This window comes from Balaenoptera musculus, chromosome 4, assembly GCF_009873245.2.
Source record: "Balaenoptera musculus isolate JJ_BM4_2016_0621 chromosome 4, mBalMus1.pri.v3, whole genome shotgun sequence".
Lineage (NCBI taxonomy): Eukaryota > Metazoa > Chordata > Mammalia > Artiodactyla > Balaenopteridae > Balaenoptera > Balaenoptera musculus.
Genome location: NC_045788.1, coordinates 96,679,535 through 96,698,008, shown reverse-complemented (window position 1 = coordinate 96,698,008; position 18,474 = coordinate 96,679,535). Strand labels below are relative to the sequence as shown.

Below are 18,474 nucleotides of genomic sequence, written 5' to 3'. Positions count from 1 at the left end.
GTAATCATTATTAAAAAGTTATTAATGTTCTACATTCTGGTTTTCATACTATATATTGGAAATCTGGGGTGTGACATCCATTTGAAACACTTCAAAACATGTACAGCATATCACAGTTAAGACTGGCCACATTTCAGGTGTTTATTAGTGGTCATATGTGGCTAGTGCCTACTGTATTGGATAGCACAGCTCTAGATGAATGTATCAGTCATTTACAGATTCCCAAGATGAATTACAGGCTACTTTAATGAATACTTTTTGACTTAATGATATATATATAATGAGTCCCTGGCGTCACCAGTTAGTTAGATCAACTGCTGGTTATAATTTCAGCAGAATAATCAACATAAAAATCTACTACTAATAATTAATAATAGCAATTTCTTAGAATAGAATATGAAATAATCTAAAATAAATAATTCTGAGTTATTATTTAAATTCCATAAAAGGGACCTTGGATTTGTAAATTTTCTTCCCAAGGATTTTAGTCTTAATATGTTGTTCAGTTAAAAGGATCAACAAAATGTTAAGCTTCATGAAAAGAAACAGAATGGACAATATTATCCTTTTTCACCTAAGGCAGGTGCTGCCTCTGTTACTGGAAAGCTTTGTGCACTAGAGTAGTTGCCAAAAACATAATAAAGAAGTGGCAAGGATACAGAAAAGAGCACTAAAAGTCATCAAAGACTAGGAAGTATTGCTGTTTGACAAGCTAAAAAGGTGACAAGGATATAATTGAAACCTGTAAAATCATATGCCAATAAAATGGATAAGCTGAGTAGACTTTTAAAGTAGCTTTTATTATGTAAATTTTGAAACAGGCAAAAGTAGAGATAGAATAATCAATTCTTCATGTTCTGTCATGTGGCTACAACACTTACTAATATTTTAGCATTCTTTTTTCATCTGTCTTCCCCCTCCACTCCCCTCTTTTCACTCATTTATTTTAGTATGCATGTCTAAATGATACTCTTTTCTTTTTAATGTAATCACCATATCATTACTATACATAATATTGTGATTCTTTTTTTTAAAACTTTACTGAATATGGTTGATTTACAATGTTGTGTTAATTTCTGCTGTACAGCAGAGTGACTCAGTTATGTGTATATATATTCTTTTTCATATTCTTTTCCATGTGGTTTAAGTGATTAAGTGATTCTTAAGGTCAACACAGTATATTTGAATTTCTGTAGTTGTCTCATAGTTACTTTATTACAGTTGGGGGCTTGTTCAAGTTAGGAGTCTAACAAGGTTCACATTTTCCATTTGATTGTGTGTCTTAAGTCTTTTTTTTTTTTAATAGCTGTCAACCCTACATGTTTCTAAAGTCAAAACTATGTATGTTAATTAACTATTGCTATGTTAACAATTTACACCAAAACATAGATGCTTAAAACAACAAACAGTTATTATCTCACAGTTTCAGAATCGGGGATCTGGGAGACCCTTAGCTTGGTGGTTTTTGCTCAGGTCCCTCATGAGCTTACAGTCATCTGAAGCTTAACCTGCACTGAAGGATTCACTTCGAAGATGACTCCCTCACGTGGTCGTTGGCAGGAGGCTTCATTTCCTCACCACATGGATCTCATAGGCTGCTTGGGTGACCTCATGACAGGCAGCTTCCACCAGGGTGAATGATCAAGACAGTAATAGGAGATGGCTGTCTTTCTCGACGTGTCCTCAGAAATGTCATTGTCACTTCTGCAATATTCTAATGATATAGAGGTCAGCTCTATTCAGTGTGAGGGGACTACACAAGAGAGTGAATACTCACGTGTTTATTGCTTGGTCTCTGCTAATTTTTGTATTGTGGAGTTAATCTTTCTAATTTCTAAAAATATAAAGGATACCAACCCCTTATCATACGCTATACATGTGCAGGAGTCATTGAGGGTCATCATAGAGGCTGGCTACCAATCTGTGTCACAAAGTGTAGGCCTAGAAGCCTCACCATTACTCTTTGCTTCATCCTATTCTCTTTCTCCCTAGGTAATATGTTTTATTGCTTTTACTTTTTTCTACCATTGATTCTTTCTGAAAATACAGTACACAAAACGTAGCTTATATATTTTTTTCCCTCAGATCATAGCTTACTCTAAACTCTGTTGGCACCTTGCCTTTTCGCTTAATATATCCTGTAGCTCTCTCCTTCTTCAAGTATGTCAAGTTGTTCTTCCTTGTTTACAACTGAACACAGACTTCTTAATTTTCAGAATACTGTGACAGAGAGTGAGTCCTGTTTTGGACTTGAATGAAGTGTATTTAAAATAAGTAAAAGAAATACATTGTAGAGGTAGTATTTAACCACAGGGTCGGCATTTTCACAATGAGTTCGAAGCAGATTAAGAAAAAAATAGAGCGTGCACTTGCTTTAAGAATTGTTGTACCCTGTCATTTTTTTATTGAGGAAAATGATTAGGCTTTTTTGAGTGGGAGTTCCTTAGGCTCACTGGCAGCAGTCTACTACATGGAGCTTTAATCTCAGACTTCTCGATGATACCTAAGTTAATGTTTATATTAAATGAGATAACATGTACAAAACTCCTTTTAAGCTAACGCTCTAGAGTTATGCCTGGGTTCTGGTGATGGTTCTTACTAGCTGTGATGTATTGACTCCAGGTAAGTTGCTTAATCTTTCTGTACTGAAAAAAGGATTGCTAATGAGGTTGATTTTTTTTTCCCCTGTGTATTCATTGTGTGTTCTTTGCTCATTTTTGTACTATAGGGTTAATTCTTCTGATTTCTAGGAATTAGAACCCACTGTCAAATGCTCTGCATAGTCCTCCCCTTTGATTATATTTCTGTACCGGATTCTGGTCACTTCCGTTCTAAAATTTAGTTATGAAATACGATCTAGGATTAAGGCAGCATCTTCTAAAAGGTGGTTAACTTCTGTACTACCTTTTGTGCTATTGATAAATCTTGAACCATTAAGAAAGCATTTAAGAAACTTTTTGTCAGTTTTTGGTTGTATTTGTGAAGAGGATTAATAGCTTAAAAATAGTTAAGCAAATTTTATTTCTATCATAAAAAGCATACCACTGCTTGCTAGGAAATAATCCGACTATCAATAAGGGCATAGCTCATTAGTGCTGCAGTACGTAGGGCTGGGCACCCAGTCCAGTAGCTCGGGTTCTGTCCTGGGATCGCAGCCTGTGAGCACTAGCTGCCTCCTGCATCTCAGTTTGAATGGCACTAGATAATGCATTGACTTTTTTTTAGTCATTGTCTTTTTCCGCCAAAAGTATGCTATTTACCTGTTGTCTTTTGATTAACAGCAGGTAGTTTGAGTATTTTTTAAAGATTCAGCAACATAAAGTTGTTTTAAAGATTTAAATACTAGCTAGATTTTGTAAAAATTTCAATTCTAGCTAGATATTACAGTGCAAGTTTTATTGCTCTCTAGGCATTAGATCTAGCTAAATCCACCATTAGAACAACTGTGAAGTAGCAGAGATGATAAAGACATGAACCAGTAAATTCTTATGTGTTTGGAAATCACAGGAGCTGTTAATGGTATTTGCCCCTTTCCTCAAATTTTTATTTATTGATTTTTATGGAACATTAGTAGTACATATCTGTGGGCAGTTGGGTTTGGAAGCATTAGTTTTTCTGGAATTTCTGAAGTAACCACTCGTGTTACTTGCTGCCGATAAGAGTTCTCTGCAGTTATTCCACAGCAGAGTGGCCACACTTGTTAAATTGTTCATTCTTCTCTCCTTCATAGACAGTTAAAGGGGAACAAACACATTCTTGTGTCTTGGTTCTCAGTGTGTTTATGTGTATGAATGGGGAGAGAATTCAATGTGCTTTGAAAGCGTTTCTCTTCTGCTGCGTTAAACCTGCCTCTTTGCCTCGTCTTGTCTCCTTTAGGTCAGATGTACCAGCAGTACCCGCAGCAGGCTGGCTATGGCACTCAGCCACAGGCGCCCCCCCAGCCGACACAGCAGTACGGTATTCAGTATGCAGGTGAGCGGGTGTCCAGAGGGAGCTGTCTCTGTACTTGAGAAACTTTAATTCTTTCCTCCTAATTCCTTGATTTGTTACAGTAGGCATTAAGTATTTCTTTGGGGGGGAAAATAACACTTGTTTTATTTATTTTTAAATATTTTGCAAAAAAATTTTTACTGTAAATCACCATTTCAGTTTTCCAGTGGGCAAGTAAAACTTACAATCATAGTAGATGATTCAGTAATAACCTGTAGTATAAAAAAGTTTTTAATACAAAGTTACCTCCTACTGATGCGATGACTTACCTGCTGGGTCATGTAGAGCTACAAAAATGCAACATTTTTTCCTCCATTATATGTAACACATTATACCAGTGTACTCTTAGTAACTAAAAGCATTAACAGTTCCCGCATGGAACTTTCCATGGAACATGGAAAGAGGTGGTCTTATTAAATGAGAACCAAATTAAGCTACATAGGTTTTTAAATCTCCCAAAAGTATGTAGGAATACCAAAAACAGGCCATAAAAGTAGAATTGTGTAAAACGTAATTCAGGCAACTAAGAACATAAAAATCTCTCAGTGTAGCTTTGAATACTGTGGTTATAATTCAGGTAATTTTTATGTTTGTTATATCTGAGAATTTTGTGTTCAACTCTTGTTTTACAGTCAAAGATTTAAGTATCAAAATTTCAACTGTAATTTTAGAAAAGTAGTAAGATTAACTCTACAAAAATGAGCAAAGAACATGCAATAAATACAGGGGGGAAAACAGTCAACCTCATTAGCAATCCCTTGTGTACACATTATCTCACTTAATATAAACATTAACTTAGGTATCATCGAAAAGTCTGAGATTAAAGCTCCATGTAGTAGACTGCTGCCAGTGAGCCTAAGGATCTCCCACTGAAAAAGGCCTAATCATTTTCCTCAATAAAGATGACAGGGTACAACTATTCTTAAAGCAAGTGTGTGCCCTTTTTTTTCCCTTAAATCTGCTTGGAACTTATGGTGAAAAGGCCACCCCTGCTGTTAAAAGTTTCAGAAACCATGTTGCCCCCAAAGCCTAGAATATTTACTGTCTGGTCCTTTACAGAAAAACGTTTGCTGACCCCCTGAATTAGACCATAAAATTCTACCATTGGAGTTTGACATATTTTAACACAAAGAACAATTTTTATTTGGATTGGATTTGCTGTGGAGTGATTTAACCTGTAGCTGCTAGTTTTTAATTATATAAAATAGGTGGAATGAATTTGAACTTGGACTGTAATACTGGGGGAAGGTTATTTTTAGGATGCAGTCCTTTAAGGAAAATCTGTGTTACAAATTATATAATTTGTAGAAATAATAGATATTAGAGTGGAAAAGACCTAGTTATCTAATCCAGGGGATTTCAGTCTTCACCATACTTCAGAATCACCTGGAGAGGTGTTTTTTGAAAGTTACAGGTGCTTGGGCTCTACTCACAGTGATCTTGTTTTATTTGGTCGAGGATGGGACTCAGGCTTTTTTGTTTTAAATGCTTTGCATGTCATTCTAAAGTGCAACCAGGGTTGGGGACCACTGATCTTGTCCCACCCACTCATTTTATAAATGAGACAACTAGGGTTCAGAGAGTTGTGATGCATCAAAGGACATGCAGCCATTTAGTGGGGGAACCAGACCAGAACCCAGTACCTCTGACTTTGTAGTTAATTACTTCCCTATATCATTCTACATTCTCCAGCCATCACCAGGGGTTGGCAGACTTTTCTGCCATAAAAAGCTAGATAGTAAATATTTTAGGCTTTGTGGACCATATGACTCCTTGTTCTTTAAAATTCATTTATTCAGAGAACCACAGGATTTCCATTTCTTGCCATTTCTGGCGATTTGCACCAAAGTTACTCATTTATTTTGCTTTTCAAGGGAGGGGATGGTGGTGGGAGGAGGAGAGTATATACATATAGAGGTATTGCTATATTATGGTCAAAGACTAATAGGTTGCTAATGAAACAGCATCTTAGGCCCTTAGGGGGTTATTCCCTCGCTTGAAAATTAGATATGATTGTCCCCAGATGCTGTTAAAAAGCCAGTTTAGATTTCACTTGCCAGGATGAGAAGACAGCTTTTTTTTTTTTGCTCACAATCTTAAGTCGAATAGATATTTTCAGTATAAAAGCTGAGTCCTTCTGTTTCTCCAAAAACTTACAGTAAAAAAATTTTATGTAGAGGATAGGAGAAATTGTATGACATCAGGGTTTCATCATGAATTGACTTTAGTTCAGTATTTAGGTACTGCCATGAGTAAAATGCATTAGATATTTGATTTACTTATTAAAAATTAAGCTTGCTCTTGATGATTTTAGTCAGGGTCTTCACTGAGTAAAGTTTAGTTCTTTTCGAATTATTATCTCTGTATTTCTGATCCTGCTAGTCCTATTAACTTGAATCTGGGAGATATGGAAATAGTCAACTAAACACTCTGCTTGGAGACTCTAAGTGGTGGTGCTAACATTGGACCATCTTTGACACTCTGCTGGTTTGGCAGTTTCCCTCTGTGACCTTTTCCAGTTTTATTCATGGACTATGTCAGAAAGGTTTCTTTCATGAGTAAATTTTGAACCCAGGTTCAAGGTGAGTTCAGAATATACTCAAATTCATTCAATCCTTTTTATTTTTTTAAATGCAGGGTTGTACATATTTTAATAATTTTCTTATGTATCTGGTATTTAATGCTGACAGGATTCCAGTCAATGGAGAGGTTTCATTGCAAGTAGCTGCAGGTGTGTTTCATGGTAGAGATAAAAGTTTTTAGTGAAGCAGACCTTTTATTTTAAAAGGCTTTACATCCTAGTAACTAATGAATGTAGATGTTGATTTTTGTGGGGCAATATGATATGCTTTCTGTGTGTTACATTGTTACTGCTAAGCCAGAATTTTGAATTGTAAAGGCAAAAACATCAGATACCAAATCTAAAAGAAAGACTTTAAGGATTGTGAAAATTGGCACTTAATATTTATTCTTAAACGGCTTAGTTTTTATAGAGTGAATAAACCTTAAAGCATCTCATTAGCACAATTAGATGTATCTGTAGCACCATTGTTTCATTTAAAAATATTCATTCTCTACAAATAAAGTGTGTTTTTATTTGGTACTGTTATTAAACAGGCCCCTCAGAACCAGGTTAATGACTAGCTTTTGCATTAATTCCTACATTTATCATTTGAACATCTACTCTATACTGGGAGTTATGCTAGAACAGGAATTTGCTCTCAGGGATTATACAGTGTAGGAGGAGTTGAAGTAGAAGAAGTATATATAGTGGTTTTAATTTTAGAGGGTTTACAGAATTGTCTAGAAAGTGCTTCTTGGATACTCTGTGGTCTTGAAATATAGACTCTGCTACTCTACTTGTTGCATAAATACTTAGGATTAAGTTTGTTAAATTTCTCGTCATTTTTTTGTCCATAACAGTAAGACTAATTCTCTGGAAAATGGTCACCAAAAGGAAAAATAAGATATGTACGTTTTGCCTTTTCAGCAGGCTACAGTCAGCAGACTGGACCCCAGCAACCTCAGCAGTTCCAGGGATATGGCCAGCAGCCAGCTTCCCAGGCACCGGCTCCTGCCTTCTCTGGTCAGCCTCAGCAACTTCCTGCTCAGCCGCCGCAGCAGTACCAGGCGAGCAGTTACCCTCCACAGACCTACACTACCCAGACTTCTCAGCCCACTAATTACACTGTGGCCCCTGCCTCACAACCTGGAATGGCTCCAAGCCAACCCGGGGCCTATCAACCAAGACCAGGTTTCACTCCACCTCCTGGGAGTACCATGACCCCTCTTCCGAGCGGGTCAAACCCTTACGCACGTAGCCGTCCTCCCTTTGGTCAGGGCTATACCCAACCTGGACCAGGTTATCGATAAGGAGGCTCAGTTACACTGATGAACGTAGCTGCTAGCTGTTTGCCTCCCAAAAGACTCCAGTACTACTATTTTAATTTGTATTGAAGTTCAGAAGTTTAAAAAGCAGAGCATTTTTTTATGATATCATTGTTGCTGTTAATTGAAAGTTAATTTGCTGGAAGAAAAAAAAGACCAAAATGAAAGTTTTTTTCCTCCCCTGCTTAAAATTGTAGCAGCTCCCTAGTTATTTTGGAACACTACTCTTACATGTGTGCAAAGTGATTGACTTTCTAGCTTGCCTTGTCCAGAGGATATTAAAATGCTAGGTTGAAGTTCAGCCATCTTACTTGGCTTTTTACTATTAACATGATGTACTAAAGTAAAGTAGATCCCTTTGCGAAGACTAGATATTATGTATAAATGTAACAAACAAACATTGATTGATTGATAGGTTAATAAAGAAAGATGATTGACTCCATTAGTGGTCTTGTAATTTAATTTAGTCAGTCAGTCATTGACACTATATGTGTGTGTGTGTGTGTGTGTGTGTGTATATATATATATATATATATATATATATATATATATATATATATATATAAAAATGAGAAAAAACAAATCCTTATTGATGTTTTGGCCTTAAAATGAAGCATAGACCTTTTATCTTATGCCTTTCTATTCAGAGAAGCACAGTGCTGCTGAATTTTGTCCTGATTTTGGCTTAAAACAATGAAACTAAACTAGATTTCACAAGAAGATAGATTAGCATTACATATAAACAAACACAATAGATTAGACAGATAGATAGATATAGTATTAAAAGATACAAGGGGGCGTTTGGTAGATCCTAAATAACTTGTGATTTTCCTTATAGAAATGAACCATTCAGAAATGAAGAACTCAGTCTTCTTAAAAAAAAACTACATCTCTTTATTGCAGAGTTTATACTTGTTTGAAAAATATAAAATGAAGTAAGTAAGTATTGATAAAACTGAAGCGTGGTGAAAGGTGGTAAGCACAGAAAGGTCCTTTACGGATGAGGGCAACAATGCAGCAGTCCCATCTCCCTCCCCAGATGAAGGAGAAAAATACTTTTTTTTTTTTTTTTACATAGAAACGAGTCAGATTTTCATTACAGGTTGGGTTAGACAGAATTATGAAAACAGCCCCTGATACATTCATTCCCTAGAGATCTTCTGTGTAAAAAATATAGTAAATATCTTTTATAAAATGGCAGGGATCTCATCATGCATTATCCTTTTGTGCTTAGACTTTACAGTCAGTCTCTGTATATAGCTTGATTGATTAGAATTATATTAAAAACAGTAGGAACACAACTGCTTAAAGGGATAGTTTGACAAAGAACATTCAGACATTGTAACATGTTTATGGGTAGAGAAAGAAAAAAAATATGTATTTTGAAACGCTATATATAATTCTCAATTCCATTTACAGCTGAAATGAAATTCACTGATTCAAACAAAATCTTTTCAATAATTTGCAGATATTTGAGGAGATGTATACTGTCACGAATGGTTAACTATTTAAATGCTTCAGAAAAGATATTCAGCTGTTGCTAAAAAGTTGAAGTTTAAATAAACATGTGAATATTAGCACCTTTTTCCCCCAGATATATATGCTGAAGATAATTTGATCTAATAAGTTAAACCAAGTAGAGATTTATGGAATTAACTCACCAGTAGGAAGAATACACAATAAAAGTAAGTATTTTTTAAAAAGTATATTAGTTTTTTGATGTTAATTTTGTTATAAAAGTATCTCAAAACATCATTACAGCAGTGTGATAAATAATATACAAATGATCTCTTAAAATACCATGAACAGGGAGCCAGCTTCCCCAAAAATGTTATTCTGTTAATGTCAATATTTTGCTTTCTTTAAATGACTTTGTAAAACCTGATAAATATTCTTAGCAATCTTTCTAGTAAACATCTAATATTGCCATTAATTAGATTTTAAACTTTTATACATAGTAAACATAAGAGCTTTAAATGCATGTGACAAATACCATACTGTTTCCAATTATTTTTTGCCATGATGAAACAGAAGGCACTTCTGAACGTGATTGCAGCATCTACCATTTTCCAGGAATTGTGGTCCCACATTCATACCACTGGACATAATTGATTTGGGTGTGACCACCAATTTCTCCAAATTGGACAGGTTCCTGGCGAACTGCTCTGAAATAGCCTAAGAGAGAAAATAATTAATTTTAATAGCTGCTATGTTATATTTTTGTCCTCAATGCTCATAGGTTGAAGGGTGTCCTTGAATGCCTGAAGCTTACTCTAGGTGAAGCAGAATATTTTAGAAAACGGATAGTAAGAGAGGCCCTGGTGTCTTTCCTGAGGTGGTAATGGCTGGCTAAACATCAGGGACACTTGAAACTCCTTGACATCTGCCTTAATAAGCTAGGATGGGATGGTTGGTAGTATTTGAGAGATAAAGCTGAAAGGGGGCAGGAGTTGGAGGGGTTTCGTGTTTTGTTTGAGTATCACTGACCAAGTTCAGTACACACTTTGACCTACGTAAAAGTGTACTTTCTGTACTTTACAGCCTAGTGGTGGTCTATGAAGTTACCTGGTTAAAGGCGTGTTGTACTAAAATGTTAGGAAACAAAAGAAGGGTTGGTCTAAGATTGCTAAATTTCTAAGAACTAAACTTTGATGAAATCTTCCTTCAAGGACCCTACACTAAGTGATTAAAAATTTTGCTGTGGGGCTTCCCTGGTGGCGCAGTGGTTGAGAGTCTGCCTGCCAATGCAGGGGACACGGGTTCGAGCCCTGGTCTGGGAGGATCCCACGTGCCGCGGAGCGGCTGGGCCCGTGAGCCACGATTACTGAGCCTGCGCATCTGGAGCCTGTGCTCCGCAACTAGAGAGGCCGCGATAGTGAGAGGCCCGCGCACCGCGATGAAGAGTTGCCCCCGCTTGCTGCAACTAGAGAGAGCCCTTGCACAGAGGCGAAGACCCAACACAGCCAAAGTAAATAAATTAATTAATTAAAAAAAAAAAATTTTGCTGTGAATGTAAAATGTTACAGAAATACACAATTTACAGTATATTTTATATCCGGTTCCTATGAGGCAGCAGTTTCAATTTTCTGTTAATGAGTTCACAGATTTTATTAAGTCATCTTTTACTGTGGTTGGTATTTTTAGTGCCAGTGACCAAAAGGTGATGCTGAAAAGACTAGTCAAATAATTTTAAGTATTTAACAAGCCCCTCTTGGTAACTCCTGGGTAATATGGATGTGTAATTTACCCTTTCCTACCCTACGTGGACAGGGATTAAATTAATTTTCAGTCTTTTCAATTCTTATTAAACAGCTTGGTGCTAATGTGTCTGTAGCAAGTTACAGTGGTTAGTCATTTCTCAGCAGAATTCTTCTATTTTAATTGTATTTATAGAATTATTTATAAGGCAAGTAATATTCTTTTTTCCTTCTACGGTAGTAGTAAAGCTTTGAATTTCTTTTAAATTTTTTAAAAAGGAATAAAAATAAAAACTGCCTGTGTGCTCAGTATGACAAAAACCATAAAAGTAGTGCATGAATGATTTAAGTTGGGGAAATTAAACTTCTTTTTTATAGCTGCTTTTTTTTAAACCTGCTCTTTTATAGCTGCTTTTGCAAATTCAGGTTTTCTTAAAGTAGAATGGATTTATATAAGATGTTCTGTAATTTCCTACAGCTCTAAGGAACAGAGTCTTAAGGAATGGCAGGAAAGTGAAGAAACTTCTATTAAAGTCTTCATGTTAAGGTCTTACGTGGGAAGTCCTTTTTCCTAGGCAGATGGAGGAGTAGTACTACAGAATTATTTTTAAAGTGATTGATTTTCTCAGCTTGAATGTTTTTTGGGTTAATTTGTAAAAGCCTCTTGCTTACGAGGAGGCTCAGAAAACATACCTTCTTTGGTGGGTAACTGGTCAGAAGAGAGTTGCTGTCCTGTGCGTCCATCTAAAAATGAGTCCACGAACTGGCAGTGATCTTCTCCGTGGCCTCTCTGATCACCTATATTATAAAATTTTCCTGAAAAAAACAAATTAAAAGGATCATGAAGTATTACTGCCTTTGATATGGGAGGACTCTGAAATAATCAAATTGTTTCAAATAATCCGTCTTCCTTGTTCTTGTACTTCTCCCCCCTTTCCTTCTAGTTCGAGCCACCAGTGTTCCTTGATTGAACTATGGAATCGTCTCCCAGCTGGCGTCCCTGCTTTCACTCTTGCTTTTCCCTATTTTTCCTCCCCTCCTCCTTTCACAGTTTAGTCATCTTTCAAAAACGCAACTCAGATAGTGTTACGCCCCTCCATCAACCTCTCCAGCAGTCTTCTGTTATACTCAGAATAAAACCCGGGAGTCCTTAACCTGGTTTCCTAGCTCTGCACAACTTCATGCTGCCTGATCTTCCCCTTACTAAGCCCCAGCCACACTAGTGGAACCGGCGAGGCATTTTCTGCTGCAGGTCTTTGCGTTTCTCTTCCTTTTACCTCTGGTTCTTTATCCCTCGATCTTTGCGTGGTTGGTTCCTTCTCATAGTTTTCTTCTCGGCACAAGTGCTACCTTTTGAGGGGGGGCTTTTCCTAACCATTCTAACTAAAAGAGCTTTCATTTAGCCATTTTTTCTCCATTTTCATTCCATTTCGCCATTTTCTTTCACCCTTTTTTTTTCTTCAGAGCACTGTATGAAATTCTTATTTACGTGTTTGCTTTCTGTCTCTCCCCACTAGACTGTGAGCTACAAAGAGCAGGAACGTGTCTGATTTCCTGCTTTGTCCCCAGCACCTGGAACCGTGTCTGAACAAAGCAGAGAGTTTTGTTGAATGATTGAGCAAATGTCTACCTTTCTATGTTGGGACCGATCTTATTTATTTAAAATTTTTACTGTATGAATATAGAAGAGAAAATAACCCACTGAGTCTGGAGCAAGGGGTTATAGCCCTTCCGGCTCAGTGTTTTAACCTTGCTCTTGTCTCTGACAGACTTAAAATCTTAAATACGTCATACTCCTTCCATGATTATTGTTAGATACACTCTTTTTACTACCAGTAGGCTTTTTATCCTGGGTTGGCTGTAACAAAATTGAGCTTGGATGTGACTAGTTTTTCTACGTTCAAGTTTGCCACGATGGCACTGTTTCAGATTGCATTTTCATTATTTACCTTCTTACAGCATATCTCAAATCCTAAGATGCCAATAACATCTTGCTCAAAAAGGAAACTTGTATTTACATCACACCTTCGTGTCTGGGACTGTCCATAGAAAAGGCTAAGTTACAGAACGCTGCAAAGCATTTCCTGAAGGATAATCCTCAAAACAGAACTGATGGCCCTGCTTACCTGTGAGGGAGTCACTCAGATAAATCTTGTATCTGAGAGAGTTGCACAGCTGCACCCCTACAAACTTTTTATACCACGTCCTTTTGACATACTGTTTGCCCTTACATTCTGAGTAAGAGTCTGAATTAAAGGGTCTTTCAGTCCAGATGGCATCTCTTCCTGCTGCATAAGGAAAGCACATGGTTTGAGTTTAGTATTTGACTTTCAGTCCTGAAAAGCTGTCTTAAAAGCTTTTAAAAAAGCAGTTTGCCAAGTTCATTGTCAACCTGCTGATAGCTGGTTTTCTCCAGTGCTAAATATTGGAGCCAAAAATATAGGAGTAAGCCCCCAATTAAATTTCCGTCAATGATGAGGTAAATCTTGGAGCAGCACGTGTCAGAGTTGACTAGCCTCTGCAGCACTCAGTGTAGAACAGCATCCCTTTAGGAGCAAATTTAGGTTTCTTTTTTTGCAGCATATTACACAATTTAAACAGTTGCTTTAATGTGACTTGTTACTAAAAGTGGAAATGAGGGTGCTATATCTTGACTTAATTATTAAACAGAAAAGTTGAGCTGGTCTGTTACAAGAATGGAAAGCAGGTTTTAAAATATTCAACTTGTTCCTGAAACAACATAGGCTGTCAATGTTACTGAATGTTTTAGGTAAGCATTCATACCTGATTGATATTCTAAGAAGACTAAACGGACTAAAGTGATATCATGACTAAAATTCTACCACGCCCGTTCAGTTGAATCACTGTAGGAAAGCGTGTAGTTGTGTTCTCATCCAGGTAGGTACTTACCAGAAACTGGCTCACTCACTCTTGGGTCAGCTAAGGAGAAATAGCAAAGACAGAGTCAGAGGTTATTAGGTAAGTCCCAGTGTTCCAGTGACACAGTGAAGAAGATGGGTGCTGACAGTTGTTAAGGAATCTTGCAAAACAGTACACTCTTACTAAAGTCCAAATTTGAAAATTGTATATTTTGTTTTGGGAATTGTTCTCCAGTGGAGAATCTCCTCTGCCACGTACTCAGCTGTATCTTTTATATATGATTTGTGTAGTTAGTAGTCTTCATTGCTGTTCTAGATTTTACTTCCATTTTAAAATCTTCCTCCTTTAGTTTCATAAAAAAAACTATTGATGATAAAATCACCAAGATGCCATGAACTGCATTTGGTGTAAAAAATTATACACTAATGCTGTGAGTACAGATGTATCTCATTAAGGAATTGGAACTTAGGCCAAATTAGAAAATTTCATAGCTGTTCATCATGAAAAACTATCACATGAATTCCCTTTCTGGATACTGTGACTGAGCGTCTGATATTTTGATTCTAGGCATAGAGAGGAGCATTCATTCACTATTGAGTATAGACTGACTACACGCTTTTTTTCTTTTAAACTGATATGCCTAATGTTTTTCTGACATCGAGATAAATGAGGAAAAACCCAAGGGGTGTTTCCTTAAAGGTACCTTCATCAGTTTGCTTTTTCAAATGGATGGTTTTTTTTAAATCAAATGCTTTACCCAGTGTTTAGCTAGGTTTCAAACAAGCTATGCAAAACATTGTGACCCTTTATATCCTTGTTAGGAATTACTGCTGATGTGATTACCTGATTCAGTACTGAATGCCACTGTGTTGCTGGGCGGGCCTTCACCAAGTGGGTTTTTGGGTTTCACCTGGAACTCATAGCTGTGTAGGGGGGAAACAAACAAACAAACAAAACAAAAATAATATTCTTAAGTGGTAGGAAGCAAACAATTTTCTTGTCATACTGACATTCTTCCTGATTCTGTTTTGAAATCATGACGGTGAATGGACATATGTTCTAGAAGAAGCTTCAGGAAAGAAAAATCCCTTTAATTCTACTGTTCAAACAGCTTGTCTAATTGTTTTCTAGAAGAAAAGGGTTAAGTTAATAAAAAAGATTGTTGTCTTTTAAAAGCTCCAAATTAATAGAAATAGCTGGGCAGGTTGCTAATGGACATACAGGAAAAGAGGTATGTGGCGGACCCAGGCTAATTCCAGTAACAAGGAGCCTCAGTTAACTTCAAATGTTTAGCTACTTCCTGGGAGCGCAGAATAAGTTCCTTTTTAATTCCTTATTATCCCAACCCTGGGTATAGCCATAGACTTAGGCAATGTTCTTCATTGTGGGGTTTGAGCTACCCATGTCAGAATCACATGATAGAGCTACAGTGGGGAAAGTTTGTTTAAAGTGCAGACTTCTTGTTCCATTCTAGCTACTGAATCCCTTTTTGAGGGGTTCCAGAGAGGTATTTATAATAAGTTCCTGAGGTGAATCCTGTGCCCACTGACATTTGAGAACTACTAGATAAGCTATGGGAGCAGATGTACATGAAAATATTTTGTGGCAAGAAGTTCCTGGTTATATCTCCTGGAACTTGGGTCTTCTGTGGATCATAGGAAGCCACGATATATTCCGAGTAGGGGCATGGTAGTGTCAGCTCACGAAGAGTATGGGCACAAAGACACTTTTCTCTCCTTCTATAAACTAGATTCATATGGGTCAGGCCCTTAACCCTTTATGTTAAAAAAAACAAAAGACAAAATAAGCCCATATCCCTTGTAGTTATGTTTGATTCTGTCCTTAAGAATTATGCACTAAATTACTATGCAATATTTGACAAATTTCATCCATAGGATACTCAAGCAGAGCAAACCCTTTTAAGCTCAAACAGTAAAGCTATTTGCTGTTTGCCTGAAACTAAGAGTTCCTTTCAGTAGCAGACTTAGCAGGAGAGTAATTTTGAATGTAAAACCAGCTTGAGTCAGCTGATAGAACTGATTTGAGACTTAGCAGGAAAGTAATTTCGAATGTAAAACCAGCTTGAGTCAGCTGATAGAACTGATTGAGTTTCAAAACTGTGAAAGACTTTTGGGAGATAATTCCTCTTTTTGAAAAGTTTGTAATTGACTAAGAGTCCAGAACACAAAAAATACTTTGAAAAACAGAAGGATGACAGCTCTTAATTTGGTACAGAGGATACCAAGTGAGCAATAACAGAACTTTCTGGGGCTCAAGGAGTCAGATTTTTGACTGTTGAGGCACTGCTGGAATCTATAAGGAAGACAGATTCTAGCATTACAATGTGAACATTTTTTGAGTGCTTACTATGTACCAGACACTACATATGAAAAGTAGTACACACAAACCCCAAGAGATAAGTATTTTCCTACTTTTCAGTTAAGAGCAATGACTCTTTTAACCCTTGTACTCTTATTGTCTTTGCTTTTCCAAACTTCCAAACTTTGTGATAGGGGGATTAAAACATGCAGGGTTTTCACTTATTTATCTATTAAAAAAATTTTTTTTAACATCTTTATTGGAGTATAATTGCTTTACAATGTGTTAGTTTCTGCTGTATAACAAGGTGAATCAGCTATACGTATACAGATATCCCCTTAACCCCTCCCTCTTGTGTCTGCCTCCCACCCTCCCTATCCCACCCCTCTAGGTGGTCACAAAGCACCGAGCTGATCTCCCTGTGCTATGCAGCTGCTTCCCACTAGCTATCTGTTTTAGAGTTGGTACTGTATATATGTCCATGCCACTCTCTCACTTCGTCCCAGCTTACCCTTCCCCCTCCCAGTGTCCTCAAGTCCATTCTCTCCATCTGCATCTTTATTCCTGTCCTGCCCCTAAGTTCTTCAGAACCTTCTTTTTTTAGATTCCATATATATGTGTTAGCATATGGTATTTGCTTTTCTCTTTCTGAGTTACTTCACTCTGTATGACACACTAGGTCCGTCCACCTCACTACAAATAACTTAGTTTCGTTTCTTTTTATGGCTGAGTAATATTCCATTGTATATATGTGCCATATCTTCTTTATCCATTCATCTGTCGATGGACACTTAGGTTGCTTCCATGTCCTGGCTATTGTAAATAGTGCTGCAATGAACATTGTGGTACATGACTTTTTGAATTATGGTTTTCTCAGGGTATATGCCCAGTAGTGGGACTGTTGGGTCGTATGGTAGTTCTATTTTTAGTTTTTTAAGGAACCTCCATACTGTTCTCCATAGTGGCTGTATCAGTTTACATTCCCACCAACAGTGCAAGAGGGTTCCTTTTTCTCCATACCCTCTCCAGCATTTATTGTTTGTAGATTTTTTGATGATGGCCATTCTGACTGCTGTGAGGTGATACCTCATTGTAGTTTTGATTTGCATTTCTCTAATGATTAGTGATGTTGAGCATCCTTTCGTGTGTTTATTGGCAATCTGTATATCTTCTTTGGAGAAATGTCTGTTTAGGTCTTCTGCCCATTTTTGGATTGGGTTTTTCTTTTTTGATATTGAGCTGCGTGAGCTGCTTGTAAATTTTGGAGATTAATCCTTTGTCAGTTGCTTCATTTGCAAATATTTTCTCCCATTCTGAGGGTTGTCTTTTCATCTTGTTTATGGTTTCCTTTGCTGTGCAAAAGTTTTAAGTTTCATTAGGTCCCATTTGTGTATTTTTGTTTTTGTTTCCACTTTTCTAGGAGGTGGGTCAAAAAGGATCTTGCTGTGATTTATGTCATAGAATTAAAAGATTCAGGGTTTTTAGAGTGAAAAACTGCACATGAAAGCATTTTGTAAACTAATCAACTGGTAGAAAGTGCCGTTATCCTTTGCAATAAGACTGCTGATATAAAGCCACCCATCTCACTCATTTAAATAAATTGCACGTACATGGGGTGCTTTGGCATAGAATATTTTCCACAGATTAAATTCTAGCTCAGAGGCCTGATGAACTTATTAAAAAGGAATGGTGAACTGAAAGTGGAAAAAGAAATCACAGGCACCTGGACTTGGATTCAAGCGGGCAATGCATTCCACATTCCAGGCCATTGCCAAAAAGCTCTGTGCTTTGGCCAAGTCTGATTGCTGAAATTATTTCCATGTCTTTTTATTTCACAGTTATTTGCACTTCAGCTATATTTGTAGAATGGCCACAAATATTGATAAGCTACTTTTGGGGATTGTTTTTGGGTTTTTTTGCCACCATTTTATGATACTTGACAAGTTTTGAAGAAATCATTTTAAATTAAGCTTAATTAACTGCATGAGAACTAAAAGGCACATATTTTTGGCTGATTAAACAGAAAATATATAAACAGAATATATTTTAAAAGGCAAAAATCTTTCCCAAGAAGCACATTTTATCACAAGATTTATGACACTGTAGGTAGAAGAGAGTAATGTCTCAGAGAAAATATTGATTATGCATAGGGAATAAGCATAGGATTTTAGCTGTGCAAAAATCCCATAGAGGAGAAGAA

The 18,474-nt window shown here is 36.9% G+C and overlaps 2 protein-coding genes across 17 annotated transcripts in view; one reads left to right on the top strand and one right to left on the bottom strand.

Annotated features, from left to right (window-relative positions):
- Positions 1–8,323, top strand: part of TFG (trafficking from ER to golgi regulator) — a 36,966-nt gene extending 28,643 nt beyond the window's left edge. For 4 of the 6 annotated variants that reach the window (XM_036850204.1, XM_036850200.1, XM_036850202.1 and 1 more), the window contains 2 exons: positions 3,877–3,972; positions 7,481–8,320. In XM_036850204.1, the coding sequence (XP_036706099.1) occupies positions 3,877–3,972; positions 7,481–7,863 (479 nt within the window). In that variant the 3' untranslated portion in view covers positions 7,864–8,320. Of the gene's footprint in view, positions 1–3,876; positions 3,973–7,480 lie in introns of all 6 variants that reach the window. The other 2 variants (XM_036850203.1, XM_036850201.1) reach the window with 1 other exon arrangement.
- A 431-nt stretch (positions 8,324–8,754) lies between these two features.
- The window catches only part of LOC118894889 (ABI family member 3 binding protein), a 260,700-nt gene continuing 250,980 nt past the window's right edge, over positions 8,755–18,474 (bottom strand). For all 11 annotated transcript variants that reach the window (XM_036851584.1, XM_036851585.1, XM_036851586.1 and 8 more), the window contains 5 exons: positions 14,799–14,878; positions 13,986–14,015; positions 13,202–13,363; positions 11,769–11,891; positions 8,755–10,053 (listed from right to left, as the gene is read on the bottom strand). In XM_036851584.1, the coding sequence (XP_036707479.1) occupies positions 9,938–10,053; positions 11,769–11,891; positions 13,202–13,363; positions 13,986–14,015; positions 14,799–14,878 (511 nt within the window). In that variant the 3' untranslated portion in view covers positions 8,755–9,937. The remainder of the gene's footprint in view (positions 10,054–11,768; positions 11,892–13,201; positions 13,364–13,985; positions 14,016–14,798; positions 14,879–18,474) is intronic.